At 37.1% G+C, this 12,812-nt stretch overlaps 5 protein-coding genes across 8 annotated transcripts in view; 3 read left to right on the top strand and 2 right to left on the bottom strand.

The window, feature by feature from the left end:
• The first annotated feature begins 471 nt into the window (after positions 1 to 471).
• Positions 472 to 1,564, top strand: LOC132698454 (probable H/ACA ribonucleoprotein complex subunit 1). 2 transcript variants are annotated; one of them, XM_060664508.1, is made up of 4 exons: positions 484 to 586; positions 645 to 803; positions 856 to 1,071; positions 1,127 to 1,564. In XM_060664508.1, exons 2-4 carry the CDS (start codon positions 663 to 665, stop codon positions 1,433 to 1,435), a joined length of 666 nt encoding a protein of 221 aa, XP_060520491.1. In that variant the 5' UTR covers positions 484 to 586; positions 645 to 662; the 3' UTR covers positions 1,436 to 1,564. The 2 variants fall into 2 exon arrangements, with proteins under 2 accessions (XP_060520490.1, XP_060520491.1); XM_060664507.1 differs by having other exon boundaries at positions 472 to 803.
• A 286-nt stretch (positions 1,565 to 1,850) lies between these two features.
• LOC132698452 (la-related protein 7) lies at positions 1,851 to 5,413 on the bottom strand. Of its 2 annotated transcripts, none has more exons than XM_060664505.1 (3): positions 5,298 to 5,413; positions 3,261 to 3,448; positions 1,851 to 3,205 (listed from the first exon to the last, which is right to left on the bottom strand). In XM_060664505.1, the coding sequence occupies exons 2-3, from the start codon at positions 3,424 to 3,426 to the stop codon at positions 2,001 to 2,003; spliced, it is 1,371 nt and encodes a 456-aa protein (XP_060520488.1). In that variant the 5' UTR covers positions 3,427 to 3,448; positions 5,298 to 5,413; the 3' UTR covers positions 1,851 to 2,000. The 2 variants fall into 2 exon arrangements, with proteins under 2 accessions (XP_060520488.1, XP_060520486.1); XM_060664503.1 differs by having other exon boundaries at positions 1,852 to 3,205; positions 3,261 to 3,542; positions 5,298 to 5,383.
• On the top strand, positions 3,841 to 5,089 carry LOC132698455 (glutathione S-transferase-like). The gene is made up of 5 exons (XM_060664509.1): positions 3,841 to 3,992; positions 4,151 to 4,298; positions 4,357 to 4,524; positions 4,585 to 4,727; positions 4,784 to 5,089. Exons 2-5 carry the CDS (start codon positions 4,163 to 4,165, stop codon positions 4,952 to 4,954), a joined length of 618 nt encoding a protein of 205 aa, XP_060520492.1. The 5' UTR covers positions 3,841 to 3,992; positions 4,151 to 4,162; the 3' UTR covers positions 4,955 to 5,089.
• Positions 5,322 to 9,775, top strand: LOC132698453 (uncharacterized). Its single transcript, XM_060664506.1, has 2 exons — positions 5,322 to 5,459; positions 5,511 to 9,775. Exon 2 carries the CDS (start codon positions 5,774 to 5,776, stop codon positions 6,878 to 6,880), a length of 1,107 nt encoding a protein of 368 aa, XP_060520489.1. The 5' UTR covers positions 5,322 to 5,459; positions 5,511 to 5,773; the 3' UTR covers positions 6,881 to 9,775.
• A 30-nt stretch (positions 9,776 to 9,805) lies between these two features.
• Positions 9,806 to 12,812, bottom strand: part of LOC132698451 (serine/threonine-protein kinase SMG1) — a 50,958-nt gene continuing 47,951 nt past the window's right edge. For both annotated transcript variants that reach the window (XM_060664501.1, XM_060664502.1), the window contains exon 11: positions 9,806 to 12,546. In XM_060664501.1, coding sequence (XP_060520484.1) covers positions 12,469 to 12,546 — 78 coding nt within the window. In that variant the 3' untranslated portion in view covers positions 9,806 to 12,468. The remainder of the gene's footprint in view (positions 12,547 to 12,812) is intronic.

Genomic DNA, 12,812 nt, shown 5'->3' with positions numbered 1-12,812 from the left:
CAAAAAATGTTGGGCAAGATTGCTAAGATCATTCGCCCATTGCCGACTTCCGTCGAGGATCTTCGTTTTTGGTCATTGACCAATACGTACAAAAAAGACATATAACCAATATTTGCTCAACTAGCAAAAAATAATTTTGACCGATACCAAAAAAACCGACACCCCCCGCTTCCACCACGGAATATCCGGCCTCCATACCGGCGTGAACGGGGAAAAGCGAAGGGATCGGCGACGATTATAACTTTAAAACGTTCACTAAACACTGAAAACACTAAATCCACCTAGTGGAGATCAATTTCAAAAATTTTTTGGACGATTACAAAGGATTCTGTAGGGAGCGAACGGAGGTTAAACCGCCGCGTGCAATGCTCCACCACAGAATCGGTTGGGCAAATGTCCCTTGGTAACCTTGTTCAACTGAGAGAAATGTACTGTAATTAAATTTATCTATGGTGAAACTACAGTTTAGTTTTTAAGGTTATGTTGGAAGTTCGGCGTGTTTTAAATAGAAATTGTTTTAAATTCTTAAACTGTTCTTTTTTTCTTAAATATAGATCTCATAAAATGTTAACAATGTCTTTATGAAGTAAATATTACCGTCTGTCGAAAAACGGGATTAATTAAACCGGCAAATATTAATATAGTTTCAGCGTGTTGTAATAATGTCTTTTCGTGGACGTGGTGGCGGTGGGCGCGGTTTCGGGGGTGGTCGCGGTGGCGGGGGCGGTCGAGGAAACCGTAATAGTTTCGGAGGCAGGGGAGGCGGAGGCGGCAGAAATTTTGACCAAGGGCCACCAGACCAGGTAGACTGCAAAGGGTTTTAAAATCTTTATAAAGTAAAGTAGTAATTTTCAGGTTATCCCATTGGGATATTACGATTATAGCGTGCAAGATGACCTAGTATGCAAAGTCGAAATTGAGGACGTGCCATTCTTCAATGCGCCAATATATTTGGAAAATAAGGAGCAGGTGGGGAAGATTGACGAAATATTTGGCAATATTCGAGATTACTCTGTAACAATTCGTTTAGGAGATGACATGAAAGCTGGTAGTTTTAAAAAACTGCAAAAGGTTTGAGCCAGTCGAAATATTAAATGATATTGTGCAACATGTATGATTGTTTTAGCTTTATATTGATCCTGCCAAGCTTCTGCCTCTGCAGAGGTTCCTCCCAAGAGCTCCCGGTTCAGTTCAAAAGAAACCGAGGGGTGGCGGAGGAGGTCGTGGTGGCAGAGGCGGCGGTCGCGGTGGTTTTGGTGGCGGACGAGGTGGCGGAGGAAGAGGGGGGCGGGGAGGAGGATTTGGCGGTCGAGGAGGTTTTGGTGGGGGCGGAAGAGGCGGAGGTGGCAGAGGAGGGGGAGGAGGTGGAGGATTCAATAGAAACAGTGGCGGTTTTAATAGAAATAGTGGGGGAGGGTTCAACAAAAGGTGGTAATGTGTGGTGTCCGATTAAATGTGGTTTTCAAGTTTGTTATTTTAATATTAAAATTTAGAAAATAAAAAGCAAAATATTCCTAAACCTCCATCACTTTTCTTGTTTCCCGCAAATCCTTTGTAGTTATTGATTTTTATAAGCTTCGGTTCTAGAGATTAGGTGAAAAACTTGCATTTTATTACCAACAAGTGAGAGCTAATCTATGCCCCCCATTAAATAAAATGCAAATTAGAGGCGCAATTTTATAATTGCAACAGTTATGATCTAAAATCAGAATGTGTCATTTTCAACTAAAGTTAAAAGGCGCATCTTTATGGTAAATTAATCAAAAGCTTCAAAAGTAAGTCTTCCAAAGGTTTTTAAATTTAGGCGACTCAAAACTACACTTTAAAACTAATTTTTATTTCAAAGTTTACACTCCCCATTAACTGAAAACAACCGTATTTTGGTTAGGTTAACACTTAGTCTATTGTGTCCGCACTCTTATTCAATCAATCAAAAATTATTTTTTATTTGTATTTTTTGAATTTACTTTTTTTCAGGGTAATTTTAAACAAATTACAAGTTATTCCGGCTCCTCGAATCTGATATGCTTGAGCGATTCCCTTTCTGCTCTTCTCATCAACTTATCGCGCCCCCTTTGTTTTTTGTTTTGTTTTTCTAACTTAATAGTTCTATCACCTTGGATCTTTTCCCAATATGATGCTTCCTCCTGATCGGTAAGAACTACCTTCTCCTCTCCAAATTCTTTAGTACAAAACTCCTTAGCCGCCTCGCTATCACCAAATCTTACGTACCAATCCTGGCACCCTGGCTTTGGAATGTCTATGTACTTCAAATCAGGTGCCAAGGTCTTGATTTCTGTCTTTAACTTCCGAACGTCCACACACGGATCTTGCAATTTAAACTTTACTATTACTCCCGGAACAAAATTCAAAGCACTGGAAATTTGGCAAGCATCAGAAGTTTCCCCGGATGTATCAACAGTTTTATTTCTATCATTAAGTTTTTGGGTAAACTTTTGTTTTTGTAAGTAATGCTTGAAGTCGCGCATTTTCTTCCTCTGTAAATCTAGGTATCTATTTCTTAGCCTTTTCCACTCCCTTTTTGACAACACTTGCATACCAAGCTCCTTAATGTGATTTTTCTTTTTGTCCTTTTTGTTCTTTTTCTTTTTTTTTACATCAATTTGTTTGTTCCCATCATCCGAATGTTGCTCCTCAATTTCTAATTTAGCCTTTTTTGTTAACTCTTCCTCCTCTGAATCACTTATTTTTCTTTTCTTTGACGAATCGGAAACGGTCGGTTCACTGGCCAAAGGGGTTGCGTTTTTCTCTTGTGCATGATCTTCAAATGTAGCGATGCTCCTAAGCTGCTCAGGATCTTTGTCGCAAGGCATTTTGAGGCCGACACTTTCAAAAAATGAAAGGGCTTCATTGGCTTCCCTTTCTGTCTCATATTCTATAAAGGCGAAACCTTTATTCACTCTGTTATGTTTGTACTTCGGTATTGATACATAAGTAACTTGCCCAAATTCCGAAAAAACTTGTCTAAGCCATTCATGGTTGGCATCCGATTTTATATTTTCTACATAGATGGTGCACGCGTCCACATTATCTTTTACTTTCACTGGCTTTTTTCTTCCTATCTTTTGGCCGTCCTCCGACAGTTCAATAATTTCCGATTTTTTAATCGCCTTGCGTATATCCTCCACAGTGCAGTTCAATTTTCGTATCTTATTGAATTTGAAAAATAAGTCGATGTCGACGTCTGAAATGCAACATTTAAGTAACTCGCGTTTATCTAATTGCGGTCCAATACATACGATTGTTTTCCGAGAGAAGATGCGACAAAAACCGATCTTTCGATAGATTGGAATCACTAAAGTAAAACTCCATTTGGTTTAGTATGGTGTTATAAAAATGCTTTTTACGATGACGCGGCTGTTTAGGCACTTCGTCATTAACGTTTTCGCATTCACCTTCGCCCATATTAAACTATTTTGTTGCAAATCTTTTCAAAACAAATAAAAATACATGTGGGTTAGGTGCACTCACGGGTTCTCTACTTTTCTTCTTAAACGATATTAATTCCCAAAATTCCAGCGCTAAATTCAAAATATTTATCGGTTCAAAATGTTGATTACATTAATTGTTCTAGCTGAATTATTAACATTTTTGTGAATTGTAAAAAGATTTAAATGTACATACAAAGAAAATGCCATGTCCAGTGAGACAAAGTAACTCCAAGATTTTAAAGAAACGGAAAATGTTATTGGAACACGAGCGTCGCATGCCCTAGGGCACGAACAGCAACAAGGTTTTTGATGCGAAAACATTCCCCACAGCTTTAGAGTTTTGAACTACATATTTAACTGTTTCTGACAATCTCTTCATTTACCGTAAATTTGGCGACATTGCATTGTTGCCTAGTTACTTGTTATTTGTTGCAGCGTGCCTGTGGCATTTTGCATTTTTGCAGCCTAACTTGCTAGGAAGATTTGGTTCTAGAACAAGCGAGAATTTTTGGTATTGACTGTTTAATATAATTTAATAAGGTAGGTTTATTTAGCGCACCCGAGAGTTTTACAATATAACGAAGTAATTTTCCGTTGTGAAATTTTGCCGGTGTGTAATTTCAGTGATTGAAATTAACGCAAATTAACGATTTTGTTTGAATATGCAAAGGGTTTTAATTTGAAATATCGAATTGTAGTTTATCTTAAAAATGGCTCCGACGTTCAAAGTAACTTATTTCGATATTATGGCTCTCGGAGAACCGATTAGAATTCTCCTCAGCTACGGAGGTTTTGATTGGGAGGACAATCGCGTAACCAAGGAGAATTGGCCTGTTTTAAAGCCTAGTATGTTGTCATGACACTTATAATATGTCTTTTTTTTTACTAATGTGATGTGTTGTAGCGGTACCCATGGGTCAGTTACCAATTTTGGAACATAACGGCAAGGTGGCACACCAGAGTATTGCGATTTGCAGGTATCTAGGCAAGCTGACCAAATTGGTAGGCAAAGATGATTGGGAAGATTTGGAAATTGATGCTGCGGCTGATACAGTTAATGACTATCGCGCAAGTAAGGAGGGAGGGATTTAAAAACAAAATGTTTTTGATAGCAGAAAACTGTTTCTTTTAGAAGTGGGTCGTTATCATTACGAAGCAGATCCCGTCCAAAAAGAGAAAATTGGAGAGCAGTTGTTCAGCGAAATTGTTCCGTTTTACTCGAAAAAGCTCGATGAGCAGGCTAAAAATAATAATGGGTTTTTGGCTGTAGGACGAGTGAGTACCAGACAAAAATGTAGCCATTTCTTTGATGGTTTGTAAAAATGTTTTAGCTTACTTGGGCAGATTTGTTATTTGTGGGCTTGATCGATTACATGAACTTTATGGCCAAGAAGGACTTGTTGGCCGGAGTCCCGAATTTACAAAAAGTGAAGGAAAATGTGCTGGCGGTGCCCAACGTTAAAACCTACATCTCAAATCGTTCTGACAATCACATTTTTTAAGAATTTTTGTATGTTTAGCTATTTGTATATCTCAACTCTGGTATTATTCATGCGCTTAAAATTGCTCTCTAGTATTGCTTTAATAATATGTTATTGTTTAGGTTTGCTTGTAAAGTAAATAAAAATTAAATGATCTTTTAATAATTTAAAATGGTCAAAAGCACTTTCGCTGTATGTGAACAAGCACCAACAACACTTACCGTTTTAAAAAAAATTGATCCTACTTTCAAATAAGTTATGTTTATAAATTTTTCTTTAAATTTTTTTTTTGGGAGGTTATATAATGCAAGAGTGAGACAATTATATTTAAATTTTAATATGAACTATTTCAATGAAAACTCACGTATTTCTCTAATACCACGACTTTACAGTCAGCAACAGCACAAAATTAGGCATTTTAACATTAAGTTCTAAAATCCAAAACATCATTTAGCTATCGCTTTGTTTTTTTTGGACGCCATTAAACAGCTGATGGAATGTAAATACATAAACTTATAATGTGCAGGTAAGATTCGTTATTATTCGTTTATATCTTATTTGTTACACTGTTTTTTAGCCAGTTTTACATTTTGAAAATGAATTTCTTGATTTATGTATCAATTTTTTCTCGAAATCAACCCACGAATATTTTGAGGTTATGAGATGCATTAAATTATTTTGAACTATCGCTATTCAAAATTGACCGAGAAATAAAAGACGAGTGTGTGAAAACATTAAGAAAAACCTTGACAAGAGTGTAACGCAGACTTTAAATACAGATACAAAATACAAGATAAAAGTGAATAGATCAACATAGGTTTTTTACTTAGTATTACTAATATGGACCCTATGGAGTTGGATCTCGACTTTTCGGTGGACAAAATCAAAGATTTTCTGAATAATAAACTGGAAGCGGTCCGCCTTGACAACGCGAGGTTGCAAGAAACCCTGACCAAACGTAAACAAATTTCATTGAATTCTTCAGCAAAACATGGTTCCACCTTAGTCATGGTGCATCCCAATGTGTGGAAGAAATTGAATAACGGTAAATACGTCATCGGAATGAACTTGGATGCGAGAGCCGCAGTGATGAATATTAGGCCCCTGTTGAAGTGGGACTGTGCCGAGCCATTTAATTACGTTACAAACATTTACGGCGAGTTTCAGGGGGCCCACGACGTTTCCGAATGCGCATTAGTGACGAATACGGTGGCACGAGTGACTACAGCTGTGGAGGGCTCTTTAACGATTACTATTACGTTCGAAATTCCCACGTGCCCAGATCCCGAACACGTTATCTCGGGCGCGATATCGGTTCGCGTGCAAAACGAAGAAATTGTCGTACCTATGGCGCCCGTTTCCCTTTCGGCCCTCGATTACGCTAACCGATCGCTCCAAAATCACAACCCCCGACTATTCAGCATTGAAAATTTGTTTGCGTTAATTTCTGCCAGTGAAAATTCCGACTTAGTTATGATTACGCCGGAAAATCGGTCAATGGACCTAGGGAGCTTGTTCGAAATACACTGCGCATTGACAAAACTTGAAGTCGGTTCGAGCTGCAAAAGCTATTACTTATCGTACAACGTTTCTGGCGCGTTTGATGGTTCCCTAGTTTCCGTACATGATCCCGGCGAAGCCCACACGTATTTCATCACCATTTACGCTGGAGACAATCGGAGCCTCTTTGCGTTGCTTCACCATTTGCATTCGTGCGCTACGGAGATTGTTTGTTTCCCTCAAACGTATTACGAAAACTACGCGGCCCGCAACACGCTAGGATGCGAGAAACTCCTACAAGATTTTCGTAAAAGTATGAGCGACGAAGTGAAATTCGTTAGAGAAATTTTGGCCGGAAATTCCGTGGACGGTTTTGGCGATAAACTGGCCGCGCTCGAGAGAGAAACTGATAGACTGTATCTTAAGGTGTCCAATATGCGCCATTAGGCCACTTATAAATGTTTTTTTTTAAGAGGGGGTTGATTTCTTTAAGTTATAGAAACTTGCAACAACCTTAAAATTTCAACACAGCTGGGCATGCAAAGATTCAGAGTCAGCTACTCTATTTTGTAGCTGATCTCGCTAGCTAATTTTAGGTTGGAATGTTTTACTAAGGCTCCATAACAAAAAACGAGATCATATATTGATACAAAACGTAAAAATAACTTCAAAGCTTCGACGGCTAAGAAAATACCGTTTCATAAAACTGACAGCATACTCCGATTTTACCAACTCCCACAAAATTTCCCTACTCTTAAAATACAATAGTCCGCACGGCACAGTTTTTGTCCGTTAACATCTTAAATACGGCCCTAGCTTGTTGTACACGTGCTGAAAAGAATGGCTTCTTCCGCTTTACAACAGGCGGGTCTTAAACCCATTCCGAAATCAAAATTTTATAAACACGTCTTGAAGAATAACTTGCTGACAGTCATCGAACCCTATAAGTTCGCCGGTTCAACTGATTACAATTAATTACTGCGTCTTGGCATTTTTTAAAATCAAAATTAGATACCCTAAAGCCACATTTTCAACCTTACTTAATTTTAAATAATTTTTTACTTACCTAGAGTGCTTTGAAAAGACTAGAATTGATTTCACCAGCCAGAACTTAAAATCACGCATTCCGAAAGTATTTCCGCCAAATTCCTACTTTTTTACACCAATATTTATATTTTTGGTTTGTGAATGTATTACGTTTAGTAAGATGACTCGTAAAATTTGACATACCAAAACCAATTGGGATTACATCATATACATATTACTACTATTAGGGGTTCTACAATTCAGTGAGACCTCTGGCGTAAAAAATATTACTATTGATTGCAAGTAAAATATTAGGGAATGGTTGCACTGTTTCCATATTCGGTATTTTTATAAATTCATCCGAAAGTTCAACGTTAAAGCAAAAGCTAATTTTTTGGTATAAAGATTTAAAGATTTTCTCTTTGTTATAGGTTTCTATATCCTGATTTTATCGAGACATCCGTGCTCTTAAGTCATTTTTCACAAATCACCATCACACAAAATGGTTACAGAATACTAACAATGCTTTATTGTCGCTTATACAGGCAGAATGAGCTCTTCAAACATTCATGTAAACATTGGGATTCAAAGTTTAACGAGCACGTTTGTGTACGTGTAGCAGCGCCACCATCAGAGAATAAATGCGTGGATTCTTCTCCAATTTACGCAATCAGTCTTTTTTCGCTATCGATCGATATTTCATTTTGAAAGCGGAGTGGTTGTTTTATGTTGATTTTGGGGTTTCGGAACGGGACACAGTTTACATCACAGAATATTAAAAATTCGGCGAAGTTAAAAACTGCCTCGCTGCTATTTTTTGTCGGAGCGTTTTATCTTCCATTTACTTTTTAAAATATATTAAATCAAAATAAACCAAATTTATAACGTAGGATTTTTTTGTATCAATTTCAAAATAGAACAAACTATTAGGTATTAAAAAATTTTAATTTTTATATAAAAAAATTTACAGAGTTTTATCTTCTTATGAAGAAGCTCGACTGCAATTATGTTTTATTTATTATGTAGCAATGAAAGACAACGTTTAAAGAATTTTATATGTAAATTACGGTTGCTCAGATGATTTTCACCCATCCTGATTGGCAAGGCTCAGTTACTAAATACCATTAACCGAAAAATCACCTGACCTCACCCTGTATTGATTACTTTCCATATATATTGAAAATTAATTTTTCTAACCCAATTTCATTACGTCCAATTGCTGCCAAAGTAACTTTTCAGTTGGCAATAAAGAAATTACTATTAAAATTACCAAGTCGCTGCACTGAAATGCTAATAGGGAACTTAAACAAAATCTTAATTTGAAAAATATTGCTTATATTTTAAGTGAATACTATTAAACCAAATAATTTAGTAGTTCTATGTAACCAATATAAGCAATTAAAAATTGTAAAACTTAAATCGTCTTTGAAACGCGCTGTCATTGGCTGTGACCGGTTGTGACGCCCATTCCCTCGTTAGACTACGCGTCAGCCGGACCGTAGCATAGAGAAGCTAATAGAAAACAACAACGCGTTCGTCTTGGTGGTTTTAATTTAAATTTTAGTCCTCATTCTGTCGTTTGCGTTTGTTATCTTGGGGTTAGTACCAAAAAGAAAGTTTTGAAAATGACCGAAGCCGATTTTTTAAAAGGTCAATCTGAGAACTTACCTTTAGTGGATATGTTTATGGTGACATTTTACATACAAAACACCGAAAGTTTTTCTTTTGCTGAGGTACGCGATGCTAAAGCTAAAAGGTATGTTGATAGAAAATTTAGCTATTAGTTTTAAATCAATATAATCTTGTTATCAGCTTAAAGTTTTCTAGTTTTTAAAAAATTCAAATGGTCTGTCAAATAAAACGTAAATTATTCAACAAAAAAAAACATTTTTTTAATTTGTGGAAATCTAACCTTTATTTTATATAGATCAGTTTGAAGAGTTAAAAATATTTCCACGGTCAAGGCTAAAGTGATACCTGAACATAATGTTAATAAAAAAAAGTTTATCGGGCATTTTACGGGATGTACTGAATCACGATGGCACGATTTGTAATATTATTTTTGTGTTGGTTCCATTATTATCATGTAAAGCACACTAAGCACAAATACAAACTGGCGTAGATTAAATACAAACGCACCTTTACAAGAGCCAAAAATAAACGTAAATAATATAATTCTCGACCTGAGAACAACACTATAACATGTCGCCGTATCGACCGAAAAGCCGCGGTATGACGTCACGATCATTCCCGCGCGTTTAATGTCGTTTGAAAGGAATTCCCGGCCGGCACAACCTGAATTATTTATTGCAACTTAAATATTTGGTTTTGAGTTTTAATATTTGGTATGTATTAAAGAAATAAAAAAATGTTCAAGTTCCCTATTACAGTTCTGTCATATTTTACCGTTTCTGAGACGAACATGACTTCAAGGGTCGCCGTAAATAATAAAGAAAAACGGATGGCAACATTATTCTATTTATTTTCCTATTTGATTTAACGCGGAACGGCTACAAAACCGACCGGGATCGACGTCCCGAGCCGCAGTTTACGACCGGTCCGGTTAATTAAACTCACACAAGTAACAGATAAAAGAAAACCCTAGCGTTTTATTCAAGAATATAATCGATACTAGCACTCTACACCTAAGAAACATCTATCGACAAACAGACAGGATAAGTGAGAAAACAAAGGTAATGGCAAATTAAAATTTTCGAATAAGCCGCTTTACTGTGTGTCTTACTGCGTCGATATAATGGAAGAGATTTTATTGCGGTGGATTTTAAAAAAGAAAACACATCGAAGGGTCTGCTTGCGAAAGGCAAATGCTAAAAAAATTAATTACCTAGAAACCGAAGTGATAAAAATCGATCTTCTCTCTTACACTCACACGAATATGATAGGTTTATTAAGGGTGTTTCGCTTAAAATGCAATGCGGCAGCTTTCTTTAGCCCCGGGGTAGAAAATAGAATGTGATGCAATTTTCCACGCTGGCGTCCTTTAACATAAGATCGCTGTTTTTAATCTAACGAATTAAGAAATTACTAAAAATACGGACACTTTCTTTCACCTTCATTAGGTCAAATAGGTATGTTTTTCATAAGGCAAACTTAATCATCAGATACAATTTCCTTATTGCCATGTATGTTTAAATAATTTCGAATATTAATTGAAGCGAATTTTTGTTTGTCAATGTGAAAAAAAGGCAACTAAGACAAAACCGAAAATTCGAATGGCACATTTGGTTGTTTACCCAAAAGAACTAACTATCATATTTCCTTAATCAAAATCTTCATTTTTTATTTGTCTAAAAACAACCATAGAATAGATTAATTTTAGGAATGATTTCTTGGATAATTTGAAGGCAAAGAGATCACATAAATTATTTTTAAAAGTCATTTTTTTGTACGTACTACACAAGATTTGTACATAAAAAACATATGTGTATGAATTATTCTTTACAGTTAAGCTACATACTTTAAGATGAATATTTTATATACTTGTGGTTGTTTTTACAAAAAAGTGTTCCAGTGGCAAAAAACCAAATGATGTAACTTACAATAAATCAAGTAGGGTGCGGTGTCGAACTATAGGGTGTTTCAAAAAACGCGTCGCTAATACCTAGGGTAAATAGAATATTAACAAATAATGTTAGTTATATCAAAAAAATAGTTTTTTTTTAACACAAATACCTTTGATTGGATCATAAAAGCTATCGTTGATGTTTTGTATAGGAGCGTTACTAAACATTTTTTATGGGGATATTTAATAATATGTTTTTAACAGTTTTCTCTTGTTTAAAGTAAAAAATAAAACTCGTTTTGGAGTTATTTGAGGTTTTAGCATGATCTTGACCGAATTAATACATTATTTCAAATAATTTTCATACGTGAGAACGAACTATCTCAGCGTATAATATATAACAAAGGTATTTGTGGTCTAAATTTCATGTAGCTATTTTAACCCATTTCAGAAATGTCTACTAACCAAACTAACGTTATTTTTTAATATTCTATTTACCCGAGAGATTAGGGGGACGGTCCTTATTGCCAAAATCGTCAGAAGAAAATCACTATTTTACAGAGCCCCGGTGAAATTGAAATAAATCTTGAATATGATTTTTTATGAAATTAAGAGGAAAATATGCATTTTTTTTTGGATATTTTGGAATATATACATTTTAAAACCCTCGAAAGTCGAATAACGCGAAATTGAAGTAATATCCAACGCGACTGGTTCCCAACGTTCAATTTGCAAAAATGAAACAACGAATTTTTTTCCTAAAAAAAAGTGTAGTCAGTCGGGTATATCCCCACCACGTCCCGTAACCGGCGAATCGCGCCTCCTCCGCCGTTAAGCAAAACACCCCGTTCCTTCTAACTACGACAATATTTATCTCTAATTAATTGATGGTCTATTATCAAATAATACACCACGTACATAATTGTATTAACCCCGGGGAGGACGTTTCGAAAGCACGTGCCCACTTTGTCGGCTACAATCTTCGCTTCTCCAGCGTTGGGCATGCGCAGCCGAAGCTCCGCCCCGGCCCCAGTGCGTTTCGGTTGTGGCGCCTGCGCATACGTGACAACAACGCGCAGGCCCGCGACGCCGCCCCCGCGCCCGGGAGACGGCCGTTTAAAATATTACTTGGTTTTTATTTGTGTGTGTATGTTTGGGTATGCCGATGATCTCCGACAGCCTCTTACGTTATTTTATGAATGAGAAAGCAACATAACCGCGGGATATACATTACATATGCTGTTGTACCCGTGCGGATTACCTCCCCGGTTCCGTCAGACAGGCGTCAACGGGGAGCGATTGTTGTTTCGCCCCCTCTCGTGAGTCGCCGCGTCCAACCGCGGCTCTCGTCCCCGCCCCCTTAACCGGTATGGATGGTTGCCGCCGCCGCCGCCTCGTCGGTTTTGTTTTGCTTTTAAAGATTAAGGTAGACCCGCGCGCGCTTGCGGACAGTCAGCCGCCCCGCGCCGCCGTTTCAGCCCGGGGGTCACACCCACGGGGTCCAGCCCTCATACAACAGAGCCAGGTTGTCCAGGTTGGTCGCCTCGCGTATTACGTAATCCACCTGCGAATTAAAACGATTTTCTTGATGCGTTTTTTCGCCCGAACGGACTACATTAGACCACCTTTTTGGTTACGTAAAGCAGAGTAACTATCTTGAATTTTAGGGAATCGAGATGTGTTTCCCTAAAATGTTAAAATGCAGTATTCCTGAAAATTTCTATTTTATTTAAAAAAACAAGAACTTTTTGTTTCTCGGGAGAGATCTATTCTATAATTCATGGATGATGGACATGAAAAAAAGGAAAGATCATAACCTACAAACTACTT

The sequence above is a fragment of the Cylas formicarius genome, unplaced genomic scaffold (assembly GCF_029955315.1).
Source record: "Cylas formicarius isolate icCylForm1 unplaced genomic scaffold, icCylForm1.1 PGA_scaffold_2__14_contigs__length_35257938, whole genome shotgun sequence".
Classification (NCBI taxonomy): Eukaryota; Metazoa; Arthropoda; class Insecta; order Coleoptera; family Brentidae; genus Cylas; species Cylas formicarius.
Note: the sequence above shows the minus strand (reverse complement) of the source record. Positions and strands in the feature narration are given on the sequence as shown.

Excerpts from the sequence above, each read along its gene's own strand:
- LOC132698455 (XM_060664509.1), top strand. The coding sequence starts at position 4,163 with ATGGCTCCGACGTTCAAAGTAACTTATTTCGATATTATGGCTCTCGGA. Across the intron at positions 4,299-4,356 it reads TTGGCCTGTTTTAAAGCCTA|CGGTACCCATGGGTCAGTTA; the intron begins GTATGTTGTCAT and ends GATGTGTTGTAG. Across the intron at positions 4,525-4,584 it reads AGTTAATGACTATCGCGCAA|AAGTGGGTCGTTATCATTAC; the intron begins GTAAGGAGGGAG and ends TGTTTCTTTTAG.
- LOC132698452 (XM_060664505.1), bottom strand. The coding sequence starts at position 3,426 with ATGGGCGAAGGTGAATGCGAAAACGTTAATGACGAAGTGCCTAAACAG. Across the intron at positions 3,206-3,260 it reads TCTTCTCTCGGAAAACAATC|ACGTCGACATCGACTTATTT; the intron begins GTATGTATTGGA and ends GTTGCATTTCAG.
- LOC132698454 (XM_060664507.1), top strand. The coding sequence starts at position 663 with ATGTCTTTTCGTGGACGTGGTGGCGGTGGGCGCGGTTTCGGGGGTGGT. Across the intron at positions 804-855 it reads ACCAAGGGCCACCAGACCAG|GTTATCCCATTGGGATATTA; the intron begins GTAGACTGCAAA and ends AGTAATTTTCAG. Across the intron at positions 1,072-1,126 it reads GTTTTAAAAAACTGCAAAAG|CTTTATATTGATCCTGCCAA; the intron begins GTTTGAGCCAGT and ends TGATTGTTTTAG.
- LOC132698453 (XM_060664506.1), top strand. The coding sequence starts at position 5,774 with ATGGACCCTATGGAGTTGGATCTCGACTTTTCGGTGGACAAAATCAAA.